This window comes from Pimephales promelas, chromosome 2, assembly GCF_988280905.1.
Source record: "Pimephales promelas chromosome 2, fPimPro1.hap1.1, whole genome shotgun sequence".
Taxonomy (NCBI): domain Eukaryota; kingdom Metazoa; phylum Chordata; class Actinopteri; order Cypriniformes; family Leuciscidae; genus Pimephales; species Pimephales promelas.
Window position 1 is genome coordinate 34,321,709 of NC_142770.1, and position 22,190 is coordinate 34,343,898.

The 22,190-nt window shown below is 38.2% G+C and overlaps 2 protein-coding genes across 3 annotated transcripts in view; one reads left to right on the forward strand and one right to left on the reverse strand.

The window, feature by feature from the left end:
- LOC120464435 (protein NLRC3) overlaps window positions 1-14,883 on the forward strand; it is a 263,102-nt gene extending 248,219 nt beyond the window's left edge. Inside the window, exons 10-11 of the mRNA XM_089122176.1 lie at window positions 11,727-11,900; window positions 14,691-14,883. Of these exons, the coding sequence (XP_088978302.1) occupies window positions 11,727-11,900; window positions 14,691-14,868 (352 nt within the window). The 3' untranslated portion in view covers window positions 14,869-14,883. The remainder of the gene's footprint in view (window positions 1-11,726; window positions 11,901-14,690) is intronic.
- The window catches only part of LOC120475522 (ribonuclease inhibitor-like), a 457,326-nt gene that overhangs the window by 85,089 nt on the left and 350,047 nt on the right, over window positions 1-22,190 (reverse strand). The window lies entirely within an intron of this gene.

Below are 22,190 nucleotides of genomic sequence, written 5' to 3' on the forward strand. Positions count from 1 at the left end.
ATAGCTACATGCTAATATTGATTAGCTAAGTGCTAAATCATGCCATGAACAATATAAAAACTCTATAATAACCATATGTGAACACTACCAACCACCTAGTAATACCATAGCAACTACCCAGAATACCCTAGCAACAACCTAACAACACCATAGCAACCACCCAGAACACCCTAGCAACCGCATAGCAACACCCTAGCAACCACCTAGAAACTATCCAGAACACCTTAGCAACACCCTAGCAACCACCCCAAACACCATAGCAACCACCTAGCAACACCTTAGCAACCACCCAGAACACCCTAGCAACCACCTAGCAACACCATAGCAACCACCGAGCAACACCCTAGCAACCGCCTAGCAACCATCCAGAACACCTTAGCAACACCCTAGCAACCACCCAGAACACCCTAGCAACCACCTTGCAATACCCTAGCAACCACCTAGCAACACCCTAGCAACCACCCAGAACACCCTAGCAACCGCCTAGCAACACCCTAGCAACCACCTAGCAACACCTTAGCAACCACCGAGCAACACCCTAGCAACTGCCTAGCAACCTTCCAGAACACCTTAGAAACACCCTAGCAACCACCTAGCAACCATCCAGAACACCCTAACAACCGCCTAGCAACAACCTAGCAACACCCTAGCAACCACCCAGAACACCCTAGCAACACCCTAGCAACACCTTAGCAACCACCGAGCAACACCCTAGCAACCGCCTAGCAACCTTCCAGAACACCTTAGCAACACCCTAGCAACCACCTAGCAACCACCCAGAACACCCTAGCAACCGCCTAGCAACACCCTAGCAACCACCCAGAACACCCTAGCAACCACCTAGCAACACCTTAGCAACCACCCAGAACACCTTGGCAACCACCCATAATACCCTAGCAACACCCTAGCAACCACCTAGCAACACCCTAGAAACCACCTAGCAACCACCCTAGCAACCACCCATAACACCCTAGCAACCGGGTGGTGAGTTTTGCCACTGCAAGCACCACTTCACATTTTCCTCTGGAAATGTACATTCTAGTTATTCTTCTTCTTCTTATTATTATTCTGGCCACTTTTTGGTTCGCTACTCCTCCCGCAGATTTTGTCACAGACCCATGGGTGAGGTGTCAAATCGACCGGCTCATTTAGGAGAGGTGTGCTATGACTTTTCTAAGCGATCGGGGGTACGATGGTCGCCTCAGGGCCGAAAAACGGCCAAAAAAAATCCCATAGACTTAACATTACGACAAACTTTGACGAGTCATAGCTCTGAGCGAGGATTTCGCAGAAACCTGTGATTTACCACATTTGAAGAGGGTGACAGGTTCTTTAAGAAAATACCTCACAATGGGGTAAAAGTTGCACCCCTTGGGGGCAGGAGCTCCCCAAATTTTTCCCATTGAAAAATTTCTAGTATAGCATTTTACTATTCCAGGAAAAAGTTTGGAGCACTCCTACGTCCACAGTTTTTGTCACAGACCCATGAATGAGGCATCAAATCGTGCGGCCTATTGAAGAGAAGTGTCCTGTCACTTTTATCAGAGATCGGGGGTACGGTGTTCGACCCAGGGGCGAACAAATTTCCAAAAAATCCCATAGACTTAACATTGAGACAAACTTTGACGACTCGTAGCTCCAAACAAGGATTTCGGACAAATGTGAGATTTTCCACATTTAAAGAGGCTGGCAGGCTCTTTAAGAACATACCACACAATGGGGTAAAAGTTGCACCCCTGGGGGGCAGGAGCTTCCCAAAGTTTCCCCATTGACTTACTATGGTGAAGGACGTCCCATCAAATGCATGTGTTTTTCCTACTATGGTAAATTGCATAGGGATTTTGTATTGAACATAGCTCTGGATCACAGTGTCATAGAGACAAGGGGGCGGGCTCATTTTACTCAGACGACCAATCAGTCTCTCAGGATCATTATGAAGCTATTAAGCCACGCCCTAGCAACCATTTAGAGCACATTAGCAACAACTCCCATAGACTTCCATTGAAATAGATCAAAGGGATATCTCAGGATATAAGTGTCATAGAAACATGAGGGTGGGCTCGTTTGACTTGGGCCAGCAAACAGCCAATCCTGAATCACCTCAACACTTACTGGCAATGCCCTAGCAACCATTGTAGAGCACCTTAGCAACCAAAATCCAAAGAGGGATATCTTCCATTCTGAATGTCATAGAGGCATGGGAGTTGGTTTATATCATTCATACTGACAAGCATCCTGTGGAGTTTCATGATTGGCAGCTGCCAAGCCACTCCCTAGCAACCAAACAGAGTACCCTAGCAACCATTTTGCACAACCTATATCTCTGCATCAAAACATCGTATAGAGATGGGGGTTGGTTTATACATTCACATTGACTTTGGAGCTTCATGATTGGCAGCTGCTAAGCCACTCCCTAGCAACCAAACAGAGTACCCTAGCAACCATTTTGCAAGACTTTATCTCTGCATCAAAACATCGTATAGAGATGGGGGTTGGTTCATACATTCACATTGACTTTGGGGCTTCATGATTGGCAGCTGCTAAGCCACTCCCTAGCAACCAAACAGAGTACCCTAGCAACCATTTTGTAAGACCTACATCTCTGCATCAAAACATCGTATAGAGATGGGGGTTGGCTCTTTTTACTCATGCTAGCAAACATGACTTGCTACATGCTACACATGCTAGCAGAGAATAGCTACATGCTAATATTGATTAGCTAAGTGCTAAATCATGCCAAGAAAATGCTACAAACTTCATAGTAACCATCTGTGACAACTACCAACCTCCTAGCAACAACCTAGCAACCACCCAGAACACGCTAGCAACACCCTAGCAACCACCCAGAATACCCTAGCAACCGCCTAACAACACCATAGCAACCACCCAGAACACCCTAGCAACCACCAAGAACACCCTAGCAACCACCCAGAATACCCTAGCAACCGCCCATCAACACCATAGCAACCACCCATAACACCCTAGCAACCACCCATAACACCCTAGCAACCACCTAGCAACACCCTAGCAATTACTCAGAACACCCTAGCAACTGCCTAGCAACACCCTAGCAACCACCCAGAACACCCTAGCAACCGCCTAGCAACACCCTAGCAACCACCCAAAACACCCTAGCAACCACCTAGCAACACCCTAGCAACCACCCAGAACACCCTAGCAACCACCTAGCAACACCCTAGCAACCACCCAGAATACCCTAGCAACCACATAGCAACCACCTAGCAACACCCAGAACAACTTAGCAACCAACAATAATACCCTAGCAACCGCCTAGCAACCACCCAGAACACCATAGCAACCAGCCATAACACCCTAGCAACCGGGTGGTGAGTTTTGCCACTGCAAGCACCACTTCACATTTTCCTCTGGAAATGTACATTCTAGTTATTATTCTTCTTCTTATTTTTCTTACCCAAAATTTTCTGACTGCTACTCCTCCTAGAGCTTTAACTCTACAAACTCCAAACTCGGGTCAGACCTTCAGACTGTTCTGACTCGAGTTGCTATATCTTTTTAGACTGATTCGACTTTCAGATTTCTTAAAAATTAATATTAAAAATCATAAAAATCCCATTGACTTTCATTGCAGCATGGTCAAATTGAGCCAAGACTACGGTGGCCCAATAGCGTACAGCAAAAACTCAAATCTAAATTCCCTGAAGCCCTAGACTCAATTAAACTACCATTCTATATGTACTAATGAACTTATCTATCTATCTATCTATCTATCTATCTATCTATCTATCTATCTATCTATCTATCTATCTATCTATCTATCTATCTATCTATCTATCTATCTTTCCTTCTACCTAATCTTTCTTTCTTTCTTTCTAACTAATCTATCCATCTTTCTTTCTAACAAATCTATCCATCTTTCTTTCTAACTAATCTATCCATCTTTCTTTCTAACAAATCTATCCATCTTTCTTTCTACCTAAATAATCTATCCATCTTTCTTTCTAACAAATCTATCCATCTTTCTTTCTAACTAATCTATTCATCTTTCTTTCTAACTAATCTATCCATCTTTCTTTCTAACTAATCTATTCATCTTTCTTTCTACTTAACAAATCTATCCATCTTTCTTTCTACCTAAATAATCTATCCATCTTTCTTTCTAACAAATCTATCCATCTTTCTTTCTAACTAATCTATCCTTCTTTCTTTCTAACTAATCTATCCATCTTTCTTTCTAACAAATCTATCCATCTTTCTTTCTAACTAATCTATCCTTCTTTCTTTCTAACTAATCTATCCATCTTTCTTTCTACTTAACTAATCTATCCATCTTTCTTTCTAACAAATCTATCCATCTTTCTTTCTAACTAATCTATCCATCTTTCTTTCTACTTAACTAATCTATCCATCTTTCTTTCTAACAAATCTATCCATCTTTCTTTCTAACAAATCTATCCATCTTTCTTTCTAACAAATCTATCCATCTTTCTTTCTAACAAATCTATCCATCTTTCTTTCTAACTAATCTATCCATCTTTCTTTCTACTTAACTAATCTATCCATCTTTCTTTCTAACAAATCTATCCATCTTTCTTTCTACTTAACTAATCTATCCATCTTTCTTTCTAACTAATCTATCCATCTTTCTTTCTACTTAACTAATCTATCCATCTTTCTTTCTAACAAATCTATCCATCTTTCTTTCTAACAAATCTATCCATCTTTCTTTCTAACTAATCTATCCATCTTTCTTTCTAACAAATCTATCCATCTTTCTTTCTAACAAATCTATCCATCTTTCTTTCTACCTAACTAATCTATCCATCTTTCTTTCTAACTAATCTATCCATCTTTCTTTCTAACTAATCTATCCATCTTTCTTTCTACTTAACTAATCTATCCATCTTTCTTTCTAACAAATCTATCCATCTTTCTTTCTAACAAATCTATCCATCTTTCTTTCTACCAAACAAATCTATCCATCTTTCTTTCTAACTAATCTATCCATCTTTCTTTCTAACAAATCTATCCATCTTTCTTTCTAACTAATCTATCCATCTTTCTTTCTAACTAATCTATCCATCTTTCTTTCTACTTAACTAATCTATCCATCTTTCTTTCTAACAAACTAATCTATCCATCTTTCTTTCTAACAAATCTATCGTTCTTTCTTTCTTTCTAGCAAATCTATCCATCTTTCTTTCTAACTAATCTATCCATCTTTCTTTCTAACTAACTAATCTATCCATCTTTCTTTCTAACTAAGCTATCCATCTTCTATCTAGCATGATGCTAGCTACATGCTAATCATGCTACCTTCTTGTTAAAAACATGCTAGCATGATGCTAGCAACATGCTAATCATGTTATTATGATGCTAGCTACATGCTAATCATGCTAGCATGATGCTAGCTACATGCTAATCATGCTAGCTTCTTGCTAAAAACATGCTAGCATGATGCTAGCAACATGCTAATCATGTTATTATGATGCTAGCTACATGCTAATCATGCTAGCATGATGCTAGCCACATGCTAATCATGTTATTATGATGCTAGCTACATGCTAATCATGCTAGCATGATGCTAGCTACATGCTAATCATGCTAGCTTCTTGCTAAAAACATGCTAGCATGATGCTAGCAACATGCTAATCATGCTAGCATGATGCTAGCCACATGCTAATCATGCTAGCTTCTTGCTAAAAACATGCTAGCATGATGCTAGCAACATGCTAATCATGTTATTATGATGCTAGCTACATGCTAGTCATGCTAGCTTCTTGCTAAAAACATGTTAGCATGATGCTAGCAACATGCTAATCATGCTAGCATGATGCTAACTACATGCTAATCATGCTAGCTTCTTGCTAAAAACATGCTAATCATGCTAGCATGATGCTAGCTACATGCTAATCATGCTAGCTTCTTGCTAAAAACATGTTAGCATGATGCTAGCAACATGCTAATCATGCTTGCATGATGCTAGCTACATGCTAATCATGCTAGCATGATGCTAGCTACATGCTAATCATGCTAGCTTCTTGCTAAAAACATGTTAGCATGATGCTAGCAACATGCTAATCATGCTAGCATGATGCTAACTACATGCTAATCATGCTAGCATGATGCTAGCTACATGCTAATCATGCTAGCTTCTTGCTAAAAACATGCTAATCATGCTAGCATGATGCTAGCTACATGCTAATCATGCTAGCTTCTTGCTAAAAACATGTTAGCATGATGCTAGCAACATGCTAATCATGCTTGCATGATGCTAGCTACATGCTAATCATGCTAGCATGATGCTAGCTACATGCTAATCATGCTAGCTTCTTGCTAAAAACATGTTAGCATGATGCTAGCAACATGCTAATCATGTTATTATGATGCTAGCTACATGTTAATCATGCTAGCATGATGCTAGCTACATGCTAATCATGCTAGCATGATGCTAGCTACATGCTAATCATGCTAGCATGATGCTAGCTACATGCTAATCATGCTAGCTTGATGCTAGCTACATGCTAATCATGTTAGCTTCTTTCTAGCAACATGCTAATCATGTTAGCTTCTTTCTAGCAACATGCTAATCATGCTAGCATGATGCTAGCTACATGCTAATCATGCTAGCTTCTTGCTAAAAACATGCTAGCATGATGCTAGCAACATGCTAATCATGCTAGCATGATGCTAGCTACATGCTAATCATGCTAGCTTCTTGCTAAAAACATGCTAGCATGATGCTAGCTACATGCTAATCATGCTAGCTTCTTGCTAAAAACATCTATCTATCTATCTATCTTTCTTTCTAACTAATCTATCTTTCTAACTAATCTATCCATCTTTCTTTCTTTCTTTCTTTCTTTCTTTCTTTCTTTCTTTCTTTCTTTCTAATTCCATCTTTAAAACTTCATTCAAACTTCAAGATTCTTCAAACGCTCTGGTCCGGCTTTCTCAAGCCAACTTAAAGTTTGTGTCATCAAACTTTTTTTTCTAGTTTATTTATTGTTCTGTTTAATACCTCTGCAAATCAATGCATTTTATGTTAATGTATTTTGTTTAGTTTTCATAATGCTTTACTGATGTAGTGCATTAAAGTTTATCTTTCAAAGAGTGTTTGTGTGTTTTGTAGAAATATTTTTTTACTGGGTTTTGTTGAATTCAAATGTTTAAATGTATTTTTAATACATTAAAATATATTATTTTTATATTAAATGGTTTTTGGAAAAATATATTTTTAATATGTTAATAGTGGGTCCTATAGTGTTCTACTAATACATTATTAATAAGCTGAAATTATATTTAAAATATACTCAGAACGCATTAATGTGAAGCTAAAAATATACTAATGCTGTATTTCTAAAGTCTATTTAAAGTGTATTAAAATACACTTTAAATAAGTGCTATTATATTACATTAAATGTACTTAAAATGGTTCCATTTTAGCACAATTTAGTATAATAAAATATATTACTATTACCTTAAAATTGAACTTAAATACATATTAAAGTACACTTAATATACTTGAAGTTGTTTCAATTTAGCACATTTAATACATATTTAATACGGTATACTTAAAATACATTAAGTATATCAAAATAAGTACAATTTAAATATATTTCCTTTTCACCTGGGGTGGATTACTGATAAGCGCGAGTCTGGAGAAGCAGGTGTTTATTTATTAATTCTCAGTGTTGAGAAACGTAACCTGCATGTGTTGCGTTATTTTGTTAATAATAACTAACACAACAAACACTGACGCGTGCACACAGAGAGATTATTGTAAATGTAATGTCGTTGTTGTTTTTTTTACTATTTTCTACGGTCTTATTAATTTTAGACTAGCTGATCAGCTCATATAATGCATGACCCCCCCCCCCCCCCCAGTGTTGCCAACTATTTCCAAAGGAAAGTAGCTAATGCCTTCCCTAAATGTCGCTAGATGAAGTAATACGTCAATTAGCTTATTCATGACTTCATCACGTCATTCTTGTGTTCTGACTAATGTTTTCTCTCTAAATTCATGCTCACATACTATATTTTAATATAATATAAAATAGACGAATGTCCAATAAAGATGTTCTCCTTTCCTATATTTTTTTTTGTCAGACAATAGAACGGGTAGCAATAATATAGTGAGTGCCTACATTTTTTATATGTGTAAATGATCTGAATTAAGAGTTCGGGAACTGGATGAACTAAAGCTCTGTGATAGCGAGTATTACAAGTAATAAGCACAAAATTAAAATGGTCAAACTAAATTCTTTAAATCTAAAACAAAAGCGCAGCAGATAAGTGATGCGTCAGTGAGAAACACTGCTGATTCCCGTCTGTCGGCGGCCGTGCGCTCAACAGAAGAATGAGCCGCTGCTCCTCTCATCATTCACTGAACAGGGGAGACGCAGCAAGAGAGAGAGAGAGAGAGACAGGGCAGGGAGAAAGCAAGAGCTCGCGCTCGCACCGCTGACAACATCTGGAGGAGACTGAGCTTTGACCAAAGAGGACCTAGATTTGGCACTAGTCACTTTTTAATGTCACTAAAGGGTCTGAAAAGTCGCTAAAAATAGCAACAAAGGCGCTAAGTTGGCAACACTGATTCAGTCTCACGCCGCTTCCACTGGTCCACTTAAAAGGGATATAGCGACTGTAACGTCACAAGCTGGAGTGTCTTTGAGAGCCACCAGAGAAAAACAATGTCGATAGTTTGGTGAATCGATTTTTTTTTTCTCCCAGCCCTAACACACACGCACACACACACACACACACACACATTCCTTAAAATGCTTACAAATACATTATTAACCATGCTTTTATTTTATCTATTTTCTATGCAAAGCTCTATGAATTGCTATAGTGTGATTTAGGGTTGGGAATCGTGAGAAATTGTCCGGTTCCGGTTCCGATTCCCATTCAATTAAAATATTAGTAAGAGAAAATTCCACAATCCTTTTTGTGTTTGTTTCTTATAGTACTTGACAAATTAGTTTAACAGACTGGTAATGTAAACAAACTCAAAATATTATTAAGCAATCTTTGCAAAAAAAAAAAAAATTATATATATATATATGAAGAGCTCTTTTCCAAAACACGATAAACGCCATTTTTTTTAAAAATGAGTTTGTCGTGTCATTCTGCTGTGGACAGAACCCTTTCACTGCTCCATCAACGTTTCATGCCAAATCGCTATATTTCCTTGTTTAAAATGTACTGCAAGATACAGTTTCTTTCCAAGCCGCGATAAGCGCCAGCCCTGTTTTTAGCCTAAACACGATAAATCCTCAAATTCAATGAGCGCTCCACGCAATCCAGCAAGGCGGCACTCTGAAAAGAGGTTTATTATGTTCATTCATTCCTCAAAATGAGTCCTAGTTTTCTAGTCGACTAGTAGTAGATCATTTAAGCCATTTGTATTATCAGTAATCACATATATTGATTTAATTAAATGGGAGAGAAACCATATGAGCGTTTTTAATTGCCTATTCCGCATTTCAACGTATGCATAAAGCTTGCCACAAAGAACCGGCAAAAGTAATGATTATCCATGAAACGTTTGAATTGTTTATTAATAAACTAGTGTTTTCTGTCAGTGTCAGCAGCAAAGAAAAAGTTGATGATGCTTACTCGCCATCTTCGCAGTGAACGCGCATAGGCCTATAGAAACGCATACTTCGAATTAGCCTACATACGCAGAGAGTTGCCAATTTATTTTAGTTTTTAATTATTTTGTTTAAAAGTAGATATTTAAAGCTTTCTGTAGCTTAGTTCTCAGGCCTGTGTGAGGCAAGCATCGCGGTGTTTCGGTTCATATTATGAGACGCGCTCCGGTTCACCTGCGCGCCTCTGTGTCCTGATTATATTGTCTGATATTTACTTCTAATGTATTAATCCAGTCAATTTGTCGATGAAACATTTATTAAAATGAAGATAAAATTTATATGAAACGAAATTTACAAGCTTTCTACAAAACAAAACTTAATAAGTGGTCAAAATCACGCACTCCAAATATTTTCCGATATTGGGCAGCTTTTGAATTTTGATCCTATCTTACTCATCTCATGCGGTTCCCTTTTCATAGCCTACTCAACATAGATGAAATAATAAAAATAAGTAATGTAATATTATTAAAAACAAATGTGAAACGTATATTTTATGTTTATTTTGTTTTTTGTTTTTTTTAACTTAGCCTATATTTAAGCGTCATGCTGCTCCGCTTTGCTCACATGTTATGTAGCCTGTGTGTGTGTGCATGTGCTGGTGGGGTGCCCATCCCTTTTTTGAATATCGTTATCATATATTGATCATTTTTAATAATTCGTTTTTTTCATGCATATGTTGAAATTGGTACTATTTGTTTGAGGTTTGACTCTTTACTAAAAATGACTTTACTAAAAATGATACAAAAAATGGATGGATTTATAGCGTTTTGGAAAAAAATAAAATTAACTTTTAAATTATCATTAACAATATTGTTGTTTGATTTAATAATTATTGTTCAAAATGTTCAGACTGAACCAATAAAACATTTAAACAGGATAATTTGAATATTCACAAAATGTGTGGGTCTAGGTAAAAAAATGTAGTTTTCCTGAAAACTATTGAAATGGATTTATAGCGTTTTGGAAAAGAGCTCTTCATATATATATATATATATATATATATAGGGTATATATATAAAGGAAAAATTCTGCATTCTCTATAATAATTTAGACCTCTCCTTTATTGTATCTCCAACAGTGAAGAATACCCTCTCAGAAGGAGTAGAATATGCTTTAACACACATATGTGTGTAGAACAGATTATTTTTTTAAACGGTTTGAATGATTGATTCATTAAGACTTTACTTATTTCATTACTGGATAAATCGGCGCTCTAGCAGTTAATAAACAGAAATGCGTCTTGCGGAAGAACATTGTTGCCGGAGCTACTTCTCTCTGTTTATGTCCATGACGAGTCACGCAGGCATTGGACTACTCCGCAGCAGCTGCGATCCGCCGGCCAGTCTAAAGAAGTCCGAGTATTAACGCTTATTACAGGCTTTACGTAGTGACTCAAGATAAGACAAAAACACGGTTTGAAAAAAAAAAACATTATGATGCACTCGCTCATTGTATATATTTTGTAAAATCTGAACACAAAAAATATACAGACTGCATCTGACCACTACCGTCAATGTTTACTCAAACTATAATCTCACTAATTCTGTAACGGAAATCATTTGAATATGTGAAACAAATAAATATTGAGACTGTGTGATAAAGCAGTTTCATATCGACAACTGCTCTCTCTCTCTCAGCGCAAACAGATTTGAATGTATTGAGTGACTCGGCGGTCGGCGCGCGCAGCGTGCGTGTGTCTGTGTGTGACAAATGCAGCGCGTGTGAGAGCAAATCGCAACTTCAGTGGTGAAGTTTTTGTCATTTAGGAATAAGACGGCGTCTTCTACTCCCAGCACTTCGCCCACATGATGATATCGCATCGGCATCAGAACCGTTTTCGGAACCGAAACTTAGGAATTTTCCACGGTTCCGGTATTTTTTCAAAAACACAACCGGTTCTGGAAAAGAACCGGTTCTCGGTTCCCAACCCTAGTGTGATTATTATAATTCATTTGTATGGGAAACTTTTGAACTGCCATAGTGTATGAAATGTGCTGTAAAAAATAAACTTGCCTTGCCTATGTTATTTATAGTTTAAGTGTTGTGTTTATCTCTGGATATAGGCTTAATGTGTGTCATTGTTCTCTACAGGTTGAGGTATTGTGGAGTCACAGATGAAGGTTGTGTTGCTCTGGCTTCAGTTCTGAGATCAAACCCCTCACACCTGAGACATCTGAATCTGATACATAATAAACTAGGAGACTCAGGAGTGAAGCAGCTTTCTGATCTACTGGCGAATCCTCACTGTAAACTGGAGACACTGAGGTAAGATCATACATGACTCTCACATTAAACATTAAAGTATAATCAAATGGAATAAAATTCAGGGAAATAACTATTATTACATTAATTACAAGCAAAGCTATTGAAACAACCTTATTAAATTCATGAAATTAATTTAAGGTCTGTTCATATGATGACGTCTGTTCATATGATGTAAGAGGATTAATATGTATAAAGCCTTTGCTGTGTTTCTCCTGCACTGTGAGTTCATGTGTTTGATCTGTAAATGCTTGAACACATGAGCTGCTCCTCATTAAGCTGAAACTGCAGGACTGATAGTCACACTGAAAAACACACTCTGACATCATGACATACATTTAACACCCTTTACTTTAAACACACTCAATCTCAGCACAGTCAGGATTAACAGTCCATTCACTTTAATTTCAGGAGGAAACTGGATACTGTGGAGATTTTTCTCCAGGTTTAAAATCTACATCATGTCAAAGTCACAGATTATGACATGGAGAAACACTATAGTCCATCGATGACACGTCAGTGTGTGTGTTATTAATGAGACTGTGTGTTCTTATCCTATGAGAAGACATTCCTCTTGTTCATGACAGCACATGGTGTTTTTCTGTGACAGACGCTTCAAACTGTAAAATCCCGCAGTAGTTTAGAGAGGCGTTCATGGGTCGCAAGTGTGTGTGTGTGTGTGTCCATGGTGTAAGAGCTGAGGTGTGTCAGGCTTCCCCCGTGATGTGTCAGGCCGAGACTCGCTGCGGGCGTTTGGTTGGCCCGAAACTACCGACACAATCAAACTGTGTGTGTGTGTAACAAGCGTTTTTCTGAGGAGAGCTACGAGAGCTCTCCATCTTTATTGTCAGTGTCCTGAAGAAACGGAGATTTGTGATCTATGCTACCGGTTTTATGACATTTGTATGAGAAAATATCAAATATATGCATTTATAACATTTATACTGTTAAAGGGAAAATACAGATTGTGTTCAATGATTTGATAGGAGTAGAACTGTCAGCTGTAAAATCCTCTAGTTTTCCTCAGTCACACACACACATTTAAGAGGACTTTTCAGAACGATTGTGAGGAAGACTTGAGCTGAAAGAGGGGTTTTCATGACTCTTTATTGTTCATTACATTCACCTCTTTTACAGTTTTTACAGTGACAAATAAAGTGTGTTGGTTATGTTGTAGGCAGGGGCGGAGTGGGACCAAAAAATCTACCGGGAAATTTCGTAGACCAACGGCCCTCGTCGCCGGTACGATTTTAATAGCCGATAGCATTTACAGTTTTACTGATTTAAAAGGAACTTTGTTGTACTAGTATGCTGGAGTAAAGTTCATAAATGATCGTTCTTTCCCATAGTAATTTCTAAAACTATGTTGGGAGGACTCTGTGCCTCTAGGGAAAATTTTGGACATTTTAAGGTTAAATGCATCAATCTCGTGCTATCTGAGAGATCGAAATTAAGAGCTTCAACCCATGAACTGCCCATTGAACAAAGAAAAAACATTAATTTGTACCAGGACAATAAAGAGAGCTCAAACATCTTTTTATTTATGACTCTCAGTCTGTATTACATTATCAATGGTGTTTTAGGATGCCAAACAATTATTATAATAATGTAATAATGATTTATAATTATTCCTATGACGTACTGTAAAATCCATTCATAGCCTTTAAATGTAGTACTATGTAAATGAAAATTAGTACTTCAAAAGTATATTTTAACCTACATTACACTATAATATAGGAAAATTAAAATACTTTTGTCCTAATTCCTTCACTTGCAAGAAATAAACCCTTGAGCTTTTATTTAGGAGAAAACCAGCTGACCAGATGATCGCGTGAGCAAAGTAATCACGCAGCACAAACTTGATGCTATTCTAATGCCAGTTATTATAATGGCGCAACGCCATATCATGGTTTCAACTTTAGTTCGTTGGCAAAATATAAAGCTAGAGACCTTAATGTTAGGTTTTACATTTTACATCTTTACATATCTGTGTTGGGAAAAGGGAGAAGAGAGAGTTCAGCAAGGCGGATTCGAACTCGCGTTCAGCGCATCAAGAAGCTGCATTCAAGTACTTCACGCCTTACGACCTATGCCACTGAGGCTGTTTCAAGACGGGTGTCGTTTTGCTTAAAAGACAGGCACTTAGTGCAAATATATGCTCTGTACAAAAAATGTAAAAAAAAATAAATAAAAAAATGTTTTCTTCCCTTAGCTTGGGCCATGGCGAACTTCCAATAAATACATTTTATCAGACCGGGCCAGCCCTCGCGGCCTCGAAACACTACCGGCCCACCGGGAAATCTACCGAATCTCCCGATTGCCACTCCGCTACTGGTTGTAGGCACTGAAACAGTCCAGTATATAGTCACACTCATGTTTCTGTTGAAATAAAGAGATTTCTGTTTCACACACTCCGCCACTGTTCACACTGTGTGACTATGTAGTTCATGCAGAGATATTTGTATGGGCCTATATATTATTATATGACAGACCTAATGTGATTAGTTTTTACAAATACATTAACCACACACACACACACGCACGCGCGCGTGCGCGCACACACACACACACACACACACACATGTTGGGTTTCTATGTTTTATGAGGGCTTTGCTTAGAAATAATGATTTTTAAACTGTATATTAAATCCCCTAATACTAACTGATGTAATTTAACAAAGTGAACTGATGAGTATTTGTATATATTTCATATTGACAGCATTATGTTATTTATAGTTTAAGTGTTGTGTTTATCTCTGGATATAGGCTTAATGTGTGTCATTGTTCTCTACAGGTTGTGTGGTTGTGGAGTCACAGATGAAGGTTGTGTTGCTCTGGCTTCAGCTCTGAGATCAAACCCCTCACACCTGAGAGATCTGGATCTGTCATATAATAATCTAGGAGACTCAGGAGTGAAGCAGCTGGAGGATCTGAGGGATGATCCACATTATAAACTGGAGACACTACAGTAAGAATAGTTCTTAACGATTTTCATCATCATGTTTTCATTTAAAGTTCAAATGGCTGTTTTACTCGCTAGAAATAAAAGTAAAGGTTCAGGTTAAGTAACAGGTTAAGTAAGTGTGTGTGTGTGTGTGTGTGTGTGTGTGTGTGAATATTTTGTCTGAGATTCTTAAATTCAGCTTCAGTTTCTGTCGGTCTCTGAACTTTAAACTGTTTAATATGAGTGTAATTCTGCTCATACTGTTGTGACTGATTGTGAGAATAATATTAATGTTATTTTCAGCTTTTCCTGTTTAACTGTCTTCAAAGGGTTAGTTCACCCAAAAATGAAAATTAAGTCATTAATTACTCACCCCCATGCTGTACCAACCCCGTAAGACCTTCGTTCGTCTTCGGAACACAAATGAAGATATTTTTGATTAAATTTGAGAGCTGTATCACTACCACATAGGCTGCCTAAGGGACTGGCTCTTGACGGCCCAGAAAGTCAATGAAGAAAATGTTTAAATATCCCAAGTGGTTACCATGGCTCAACTATATGTTTATCAAGCGACGAGAATACTTTTTGTGCGAAAAAAACAAACAAAAATAACGACTTTATTCGACTATTCCTTTTCTTCCTTGTTGGCCTGAAACGAGACTTCCTTAGATTTTCACGACACATGCACGAGAATTGCGATCTCTTTCAACTACCTCAGTTCAGTTCTCGCGCATGAGTCGTGGAAATCTAAGGAAGTCTCGTTTCAGGCCAACAAGGAAGAAAAGGAATAGTTGAATAAACTCGTTATTTTTGTTTGTTTTTCGCACAAAAAGTATTCTCGTCGCTTGATAAACTTATAGTTGAGCCACTGTAGTCACATGGAATATTTAAACATTTTCTTCATTGACATTCTGGGCCGACAAGAGCCAGTCCCTTAGGCAGCCAATGTGGTAGTTATACAGCTCTCAAATTTAATCAAAGATATCTTCATTTGTGTACCGAAGATGAACGAAGGTCTTACGGGGTTGGTACAGCATGGGGGTGAGTAATTAATGACTTAATTTTCATTTTTGGGTGAACTAACCCTTTAACTGTGTGATAATCTGAGCTATGGGTTGTTATTAACTGATATTAAATCTGTAGTGAGTCTAATGATGATTTCTGCTGGTTCTGGATCTGCTGTCCGTTGTGTGAAAGTGACCTTTCATGTGCTTTTGATTTTGTAAAGTGACTTTGAGCATCAGATAGAAGCTATATTATCATGTTGGAGAAGGAATTAATATAGATTATCTAGTTAGTTTTCTGATGAAAAGATGTGACAGATGTAATATCTCATACGTGACTGTGTGTGTGTTTTATTTTAGGTTATAGATGAGTCTGATGTTCTGCTGATCATCTGATGGTGAATAAGGATCCACTACAGAGACTGACAGTCAACAGAATCAACAGAGACTGAAGATACAGTGACTTCACTCTAGACATGTACCGGTATTCGGTAATGCGATAAATCGCGGTAATGAATATGCACGATATTGTTATCGCGGGCTCTTCAAAATACAGTGAAAAATAATAGATTTGAATTTAGACTTTTAGAGCGCGCATTAGCTGCTTATTTTCCTTCAACTGCTCAAACACTGCGTGCTGCGCAAAACACGTGCGCACTCTGATGCAAACAATCCCCACATGTATAAGCACTGTGTGTGCATGCGGCAGTGCGCACTAGTCTAATGTAAACAATCCTCACATGGAGTAGAAGCATGGCGGAACGCTCCCGACGATTTATCCCCGCAGGGCTGCCAACTCTCACACATTCCGCTTGAGACTCAATCTTGAGACTTTCAGACAGGACGCCGAATACGCGTGCAGGGATGTTTTTCGACCTGCATTGACCTCTCCGGGGTTAAAGTTCAAAATAGTTCAACTTTTTATTTGTAAAATGGCAAATCGCGTTGTATCTGAAGGGCAACGTTGAACCAAGCGGCCAGCGTCGCACATTCTGCGTCCTGTCTGAAAGGCGATTAACGCATTTGACACTTCACACGCTCTACAGAGAGAAATATCACAATAGCAAAGAGGACACTGACACCGACAGACTAGACAGAGCAGGTTACTTTTGATATTGAATAATACAAACAGTAACCTACCAGTCATTGTAACATGTTGTCACTAAACTTTAAACAATTCAGTTTAGTTACCATATGTTTTGAAAATCACAATTACACATTGTGATGCAAGTTGAGTTTTTTTTTTAGAGACCCACAATGCATCTGTTTTTCTTGAGCATTAAAATATAATTTCATTAAAATATTGTGATAATACCGCATACCGTGATAAAAGCTCAATCAATTAACCACAGCATGAAAATTTGATACTGGCACATGCCTACTTCACTGTTAGAAATTAAAACTTCATTTAGATTTCAACGATCCTCTGACAGACCTGATGAGGCGGCAGTGAAACACCTTTTATTTCACAGCAAATTACACTTTCTCATTCATAGATTAACCTTTTTATTTGTATAAACGCAGTATAAACTCAAAAATGTAAATATAGATCCTGAATGTGTGTGTGTTGAACCAGCAGAGGGCAGGCCCGGTTCTAGAACCAAATCACTGAGGGTGCTTCTGAAAATAGTGAGGGTGCTCAAAATAGGCCTTTACATTTATATCATATGATATAGTTAAGCAATGTTACACACAGAGTGCTTTTCCTCAAAATATCAGCAGTATTGCAAATGTGTGAAGTATTGAAACTGAAACTGACTACACTTTAGACATCTAGTTTCTGACGACAATGATTCAGTCCATTTAAACAGCTGATTTAAAGATTAAATGACTCACTCATTAAGACGTCGGCACCATCGGCCGCGGCTCTTGCTGGGGTTTATCGCCGGTGTTTGAATGGGTGTCATGCGGTGAGAGTGAAGGCAGGCGGTGTCATTTCGTCTTGTTGTGATGTAGAACTTTGAGCTTTCTTGAGCCAATTTCATATGTCCATGATTAAAAATGGACAATTTAATATTTTTTTAATTGAAAAAAAGGCCTTTAAAAAGTCAGCTATCGAATTTCCTGAGCGAGACGCACACCCAAGCACAGCTTCACCTATGTATCATGATCGCGAAAGGACACAACCAATCCAGTGCATTAAACATGAAAACATAGTGAAATCATTTCTGATTTGAAAAATCACATTAATGGATTTATTTTGTGATGTATGAGTGTGAAATCCGTCTGTGTTTCTTTTGTCGGCAGAATCTCGTTTACATGTGTGCTAATACAAATTTAATCTGCTTAAAAACCCCTGTAGAACCGGGCCTGGCAGAGGGAGACAAACACTAATCATTTTTCATAATTATGAGAAGAAAAAACAGTTCAAACTCACTTTTAGAAAACAAACAATAGAAGCTTGAGTGTATACATCATGTTTTTAATAATAACTTCATTATGTTTGTATTAATGTATTAAAGGGATCATTTGATTTTTCTTTTTCTTTAGTGTGTTATGTTGCTGTTTGTGCATGTATAAGATCTTCAAACTTACCTGGATGACCCAGGTCAGATAAGAAGCAGAGGTCACATATCTAATGCCGGCACACACTGTATGATAGTGTTCCAGATGAAAGATGAGCATCGTGAAACACTCGTGGAGATTTCTGTGGACGCGGCTCCTAAACGGTGTTTTGATCAAAGATAGCCTGATCATTTACTGAGAGTCATGATCATCTCACAGTGTGTTGCTGCTATACGACCCACATCTACTGCAGTGACTAAAAATCACCGTCTAGCCCTGCTTGATGCTATTTGATAAATAAAGAGCATTTATATTAAACACGTTAAACGCTGTTAATAATTTAAAACGTGCATCTATTCAATTCAACAATAACTTGAGATAATTTCTCATAATTTATTCAAGTGTCAGCATGATTTCCGTCACACGAGAGTAGATGTTAAAACTTTATGCTGATTTGTACTTTTCTATTTTAGGTACCGAGCGAATAGCAAACAGTCATTGAAACTGTTAAATCAACAGTCTGTTGTCAACATTAAGTCATTAAATCAGCATCGAACTCTGATGTTGATTCTACATCATTTTGCACCCTGATTTAATATTGAAACCACATTGAAATCCTGTTCATAGATCAAGGGAATTTCAATGGTATTTCAATTATCAGGAATATTGAAACAATGTTGAAATTTCAACTGAACTAAGGATCAACGTGATTTCAATGGAATTTTAATCGTTTTTCAATTTAAAATGTAATGCCATAAATAAAATAGCCTGCTTTATCTACAGCCAGGATGTTAAAAAGTAATGGAACATTTGAAATCTCGTGTAAAACACTGAACACACCACACAAACAAATTCATTTTTATTAGCCTCTTTATTTACACTTCACTTCAATGTCCTCTGACGCCTGAATATATTTTGTGGTCCAGTCCCTCCTGCCCGGTCTGGCACATGTGAATCGGGTGACGGCGTCTGTCCCCATCTGCTGAGTAAGAGCACCTAAAACAAAATAAAATCACAATGCAAAGAATTAGCATTTAAGTTAAACCGGAGACATTGGTACATTTGTGCCGCGAGATGTTTCTATATGAAGTATGTAACGTGATGCTAAGCCCCCCGAGTCCCCCTTGACGCCAGGCCTGGTTGTCAGGCGCTGTATAAAAAATTGAGCAAAAATCTAAAATCTAACCCTAACCCAAAAATCAAAAATTGTGATATTGCATAAGCACTAGTACATTCATATATTTGATTTGTAGGTGGTCTAATGGGCATTCCCAATTACAACTCGAGACAGTTCTGCATTGAATAAAGTAAAGTAAGTCATGTCTTCTGTGTAATTCTGGCCTGGTCAGAAGAAATAGCGGTGCTGTGTTAATAGATTTCACAACGCTAGCAAAGGGACATGTATTTTCAGCGAAACATCACAAAAATAGACTGGACTCAGAGGTTTTGTTAACTTTATAACCTAGAAGAGAACTACAAAGTAGGCCTAGGCAATTTTTGGCAGATTTTGACACAGTGATAAAACAGAAATCTATACCAGTGTCTGCAGCACTGCGTTGGTTACTACACAAACCATCATGTTAACAATCAGCCTAACAATTCATTCATATCTAACATTAAGCAAGCTTACCTTTACGCTTGTGCCAAGGGTCCAGAAATGAGCTGTGTCCGGTGCTATACGTTGGTTTTTCATCGACAGGGTAATGGTGATTAAACGTTAATTTTGCATTAAAATTTCAATATCAATCATAATGATCATTCAGATGGAAAAACAACGTTTATTCAATGTTGGCTTGCTGTCTGATATATTGCATCAATACTATCGAGTATCGAAACATGTCTTGTTTTTCAGTACCGAATTTCGATACCTAAGGGGTTAACAAAAAGAAAACCAAAACACAAAGCAAAAACCCACGAGGGGGAAAACACAATAAATGAACATGACACAAACACTGACTCTGAACATGACGCTATCCACAAAGAACTGGGAAGACATATGACAACAAACCGACAAAGACTGCAAACAAGAGGAGACTTAAATAGGGAACAAATCAAGAGGGAACAGGTGGGAGAACTCAAACACTAATCAGGTAACGAGGGGGAGGATCAAACAATGACAGGAGCACATGGCTCAACATAACAAAACCACCCATGTGCTAACACGATAGGACAGACACGTGACATTTAGATTAGCATTATATTTTCTCTGAGGCCATGCACCTGCTACTTTCTTCACACTCCATCTTCATCCAATACACTGGAAATGGTCTCATCCAGGCTTTTTATCGCGAAATTAAACCCTTTACATTATTTGACAGCTGATAATTAAGTAAAGTGGAAAAGTTAATTAAATGCAATACAATAGTTTTTGGTGGTAAAAGAAATATATGTGTGTTCCTTTAACAAAACATATTTGGGTAAAATGAACAGTGCCACAAAACCATTTCTTTGAGTGCATAATCATCTTTGCAGCCAACACACTCAGTAAACACTTGAAACTATTAAAATATCTCCTCGAGTATTTTTTCACGACACATCAATTTCATTCTGGCGATTAACTCCTGGATGAAGTGGCTGTGCCAGTGCGCGCCTGCAGGTCTCCAAACCCAGTGCAAGGCTATGCGGACCATGTGGAAATCTCTTCAAGAGATCATGAAAGTGTAATTTCCAACATGCTCCTCCGCACAGACGAGTTCATAAGGTGGTCAGGTTTAGACATACAAAATGTGCTGCAGTGGAGGAAACAGATGGTATATAGAGCAAAGTCTGATAAACCCCCTGCCTTTTCATTAATGCAGAATGCCATGAAACCTATCCTTATCTGGGACCTAAATTTAACATCAGTAGTGATTGGGAGGAACAGATCACAGAGCTGTGTCACGAGTACACTCCACTATGCCCCACTCCCCATAATGATGAAAGTTGAAGCCATCAGGCTGATTGCAGTGGCTAAAATTCAACATCTTTTCCCAAACGTACATATTCCACAATGCACATTGATGAACGATGAAACGGTAAAGATGGTGAGGAAATGGTTCTGTCTTAATAGCCGTACAACTCGGGATATTATCTTCCAGCCGTGTGGAGACGGAGGCCTCGGCGCCCCAAACATCGAATGGCTTTACACCGCTTCTAGAACAGGACATCTTTTAAATATGCTCAATAATGACGATACAACTGTTAGAGAATTAGCACGTGAATCGCTGTTTTTACATCTACACCGTCTGCCGCTTCCACCAACGAGCCTCAGTTTCTTGGATTTAAACTAAAGCAGAACGGAAAGTTAGACGGATTTGGAGTGCGCTCTGATTGGCTGGACTTAAACGAGCTCTGTGGCCGTATAGGAATACAGCTGTCCTGGCTTGGACCCGACGGAGAAGTAGTTGCACTCGACGATAACATAATCACCAATCCGCTGGTTTCCACCTTGGCAATCCTCAATAACGACAGTACACCTCACCAACTACAGATTAAGCATGCGAGAGCTTCAATTCTTCATCTCAGACAAACCCAGAACGGACAGCGCTGGACGGGCCTCAGACTACAAGGAAAACTTGCATTACTTCAATTCGCTGACCATTCAGTGTCTCATCCTGTACTGAAAAACTCTTCAATCTCAGATGATATTAAAGTATTCATGATTAAAGCAAGATTACAGTGTCTCCCAACAAAGTACAATCTGGCAACATGGTACCCATCAAAGCATGAACCCTACTGCATATTACATCCAACTCAGCAGGAGAATGAAACGGTTGCTCACATATTAAATGGATGCTACAATTATAAAGGATTGTATGTGGCCAGACACGACCGTTTAGTTGATCTGGTTGCAAAGGACTTG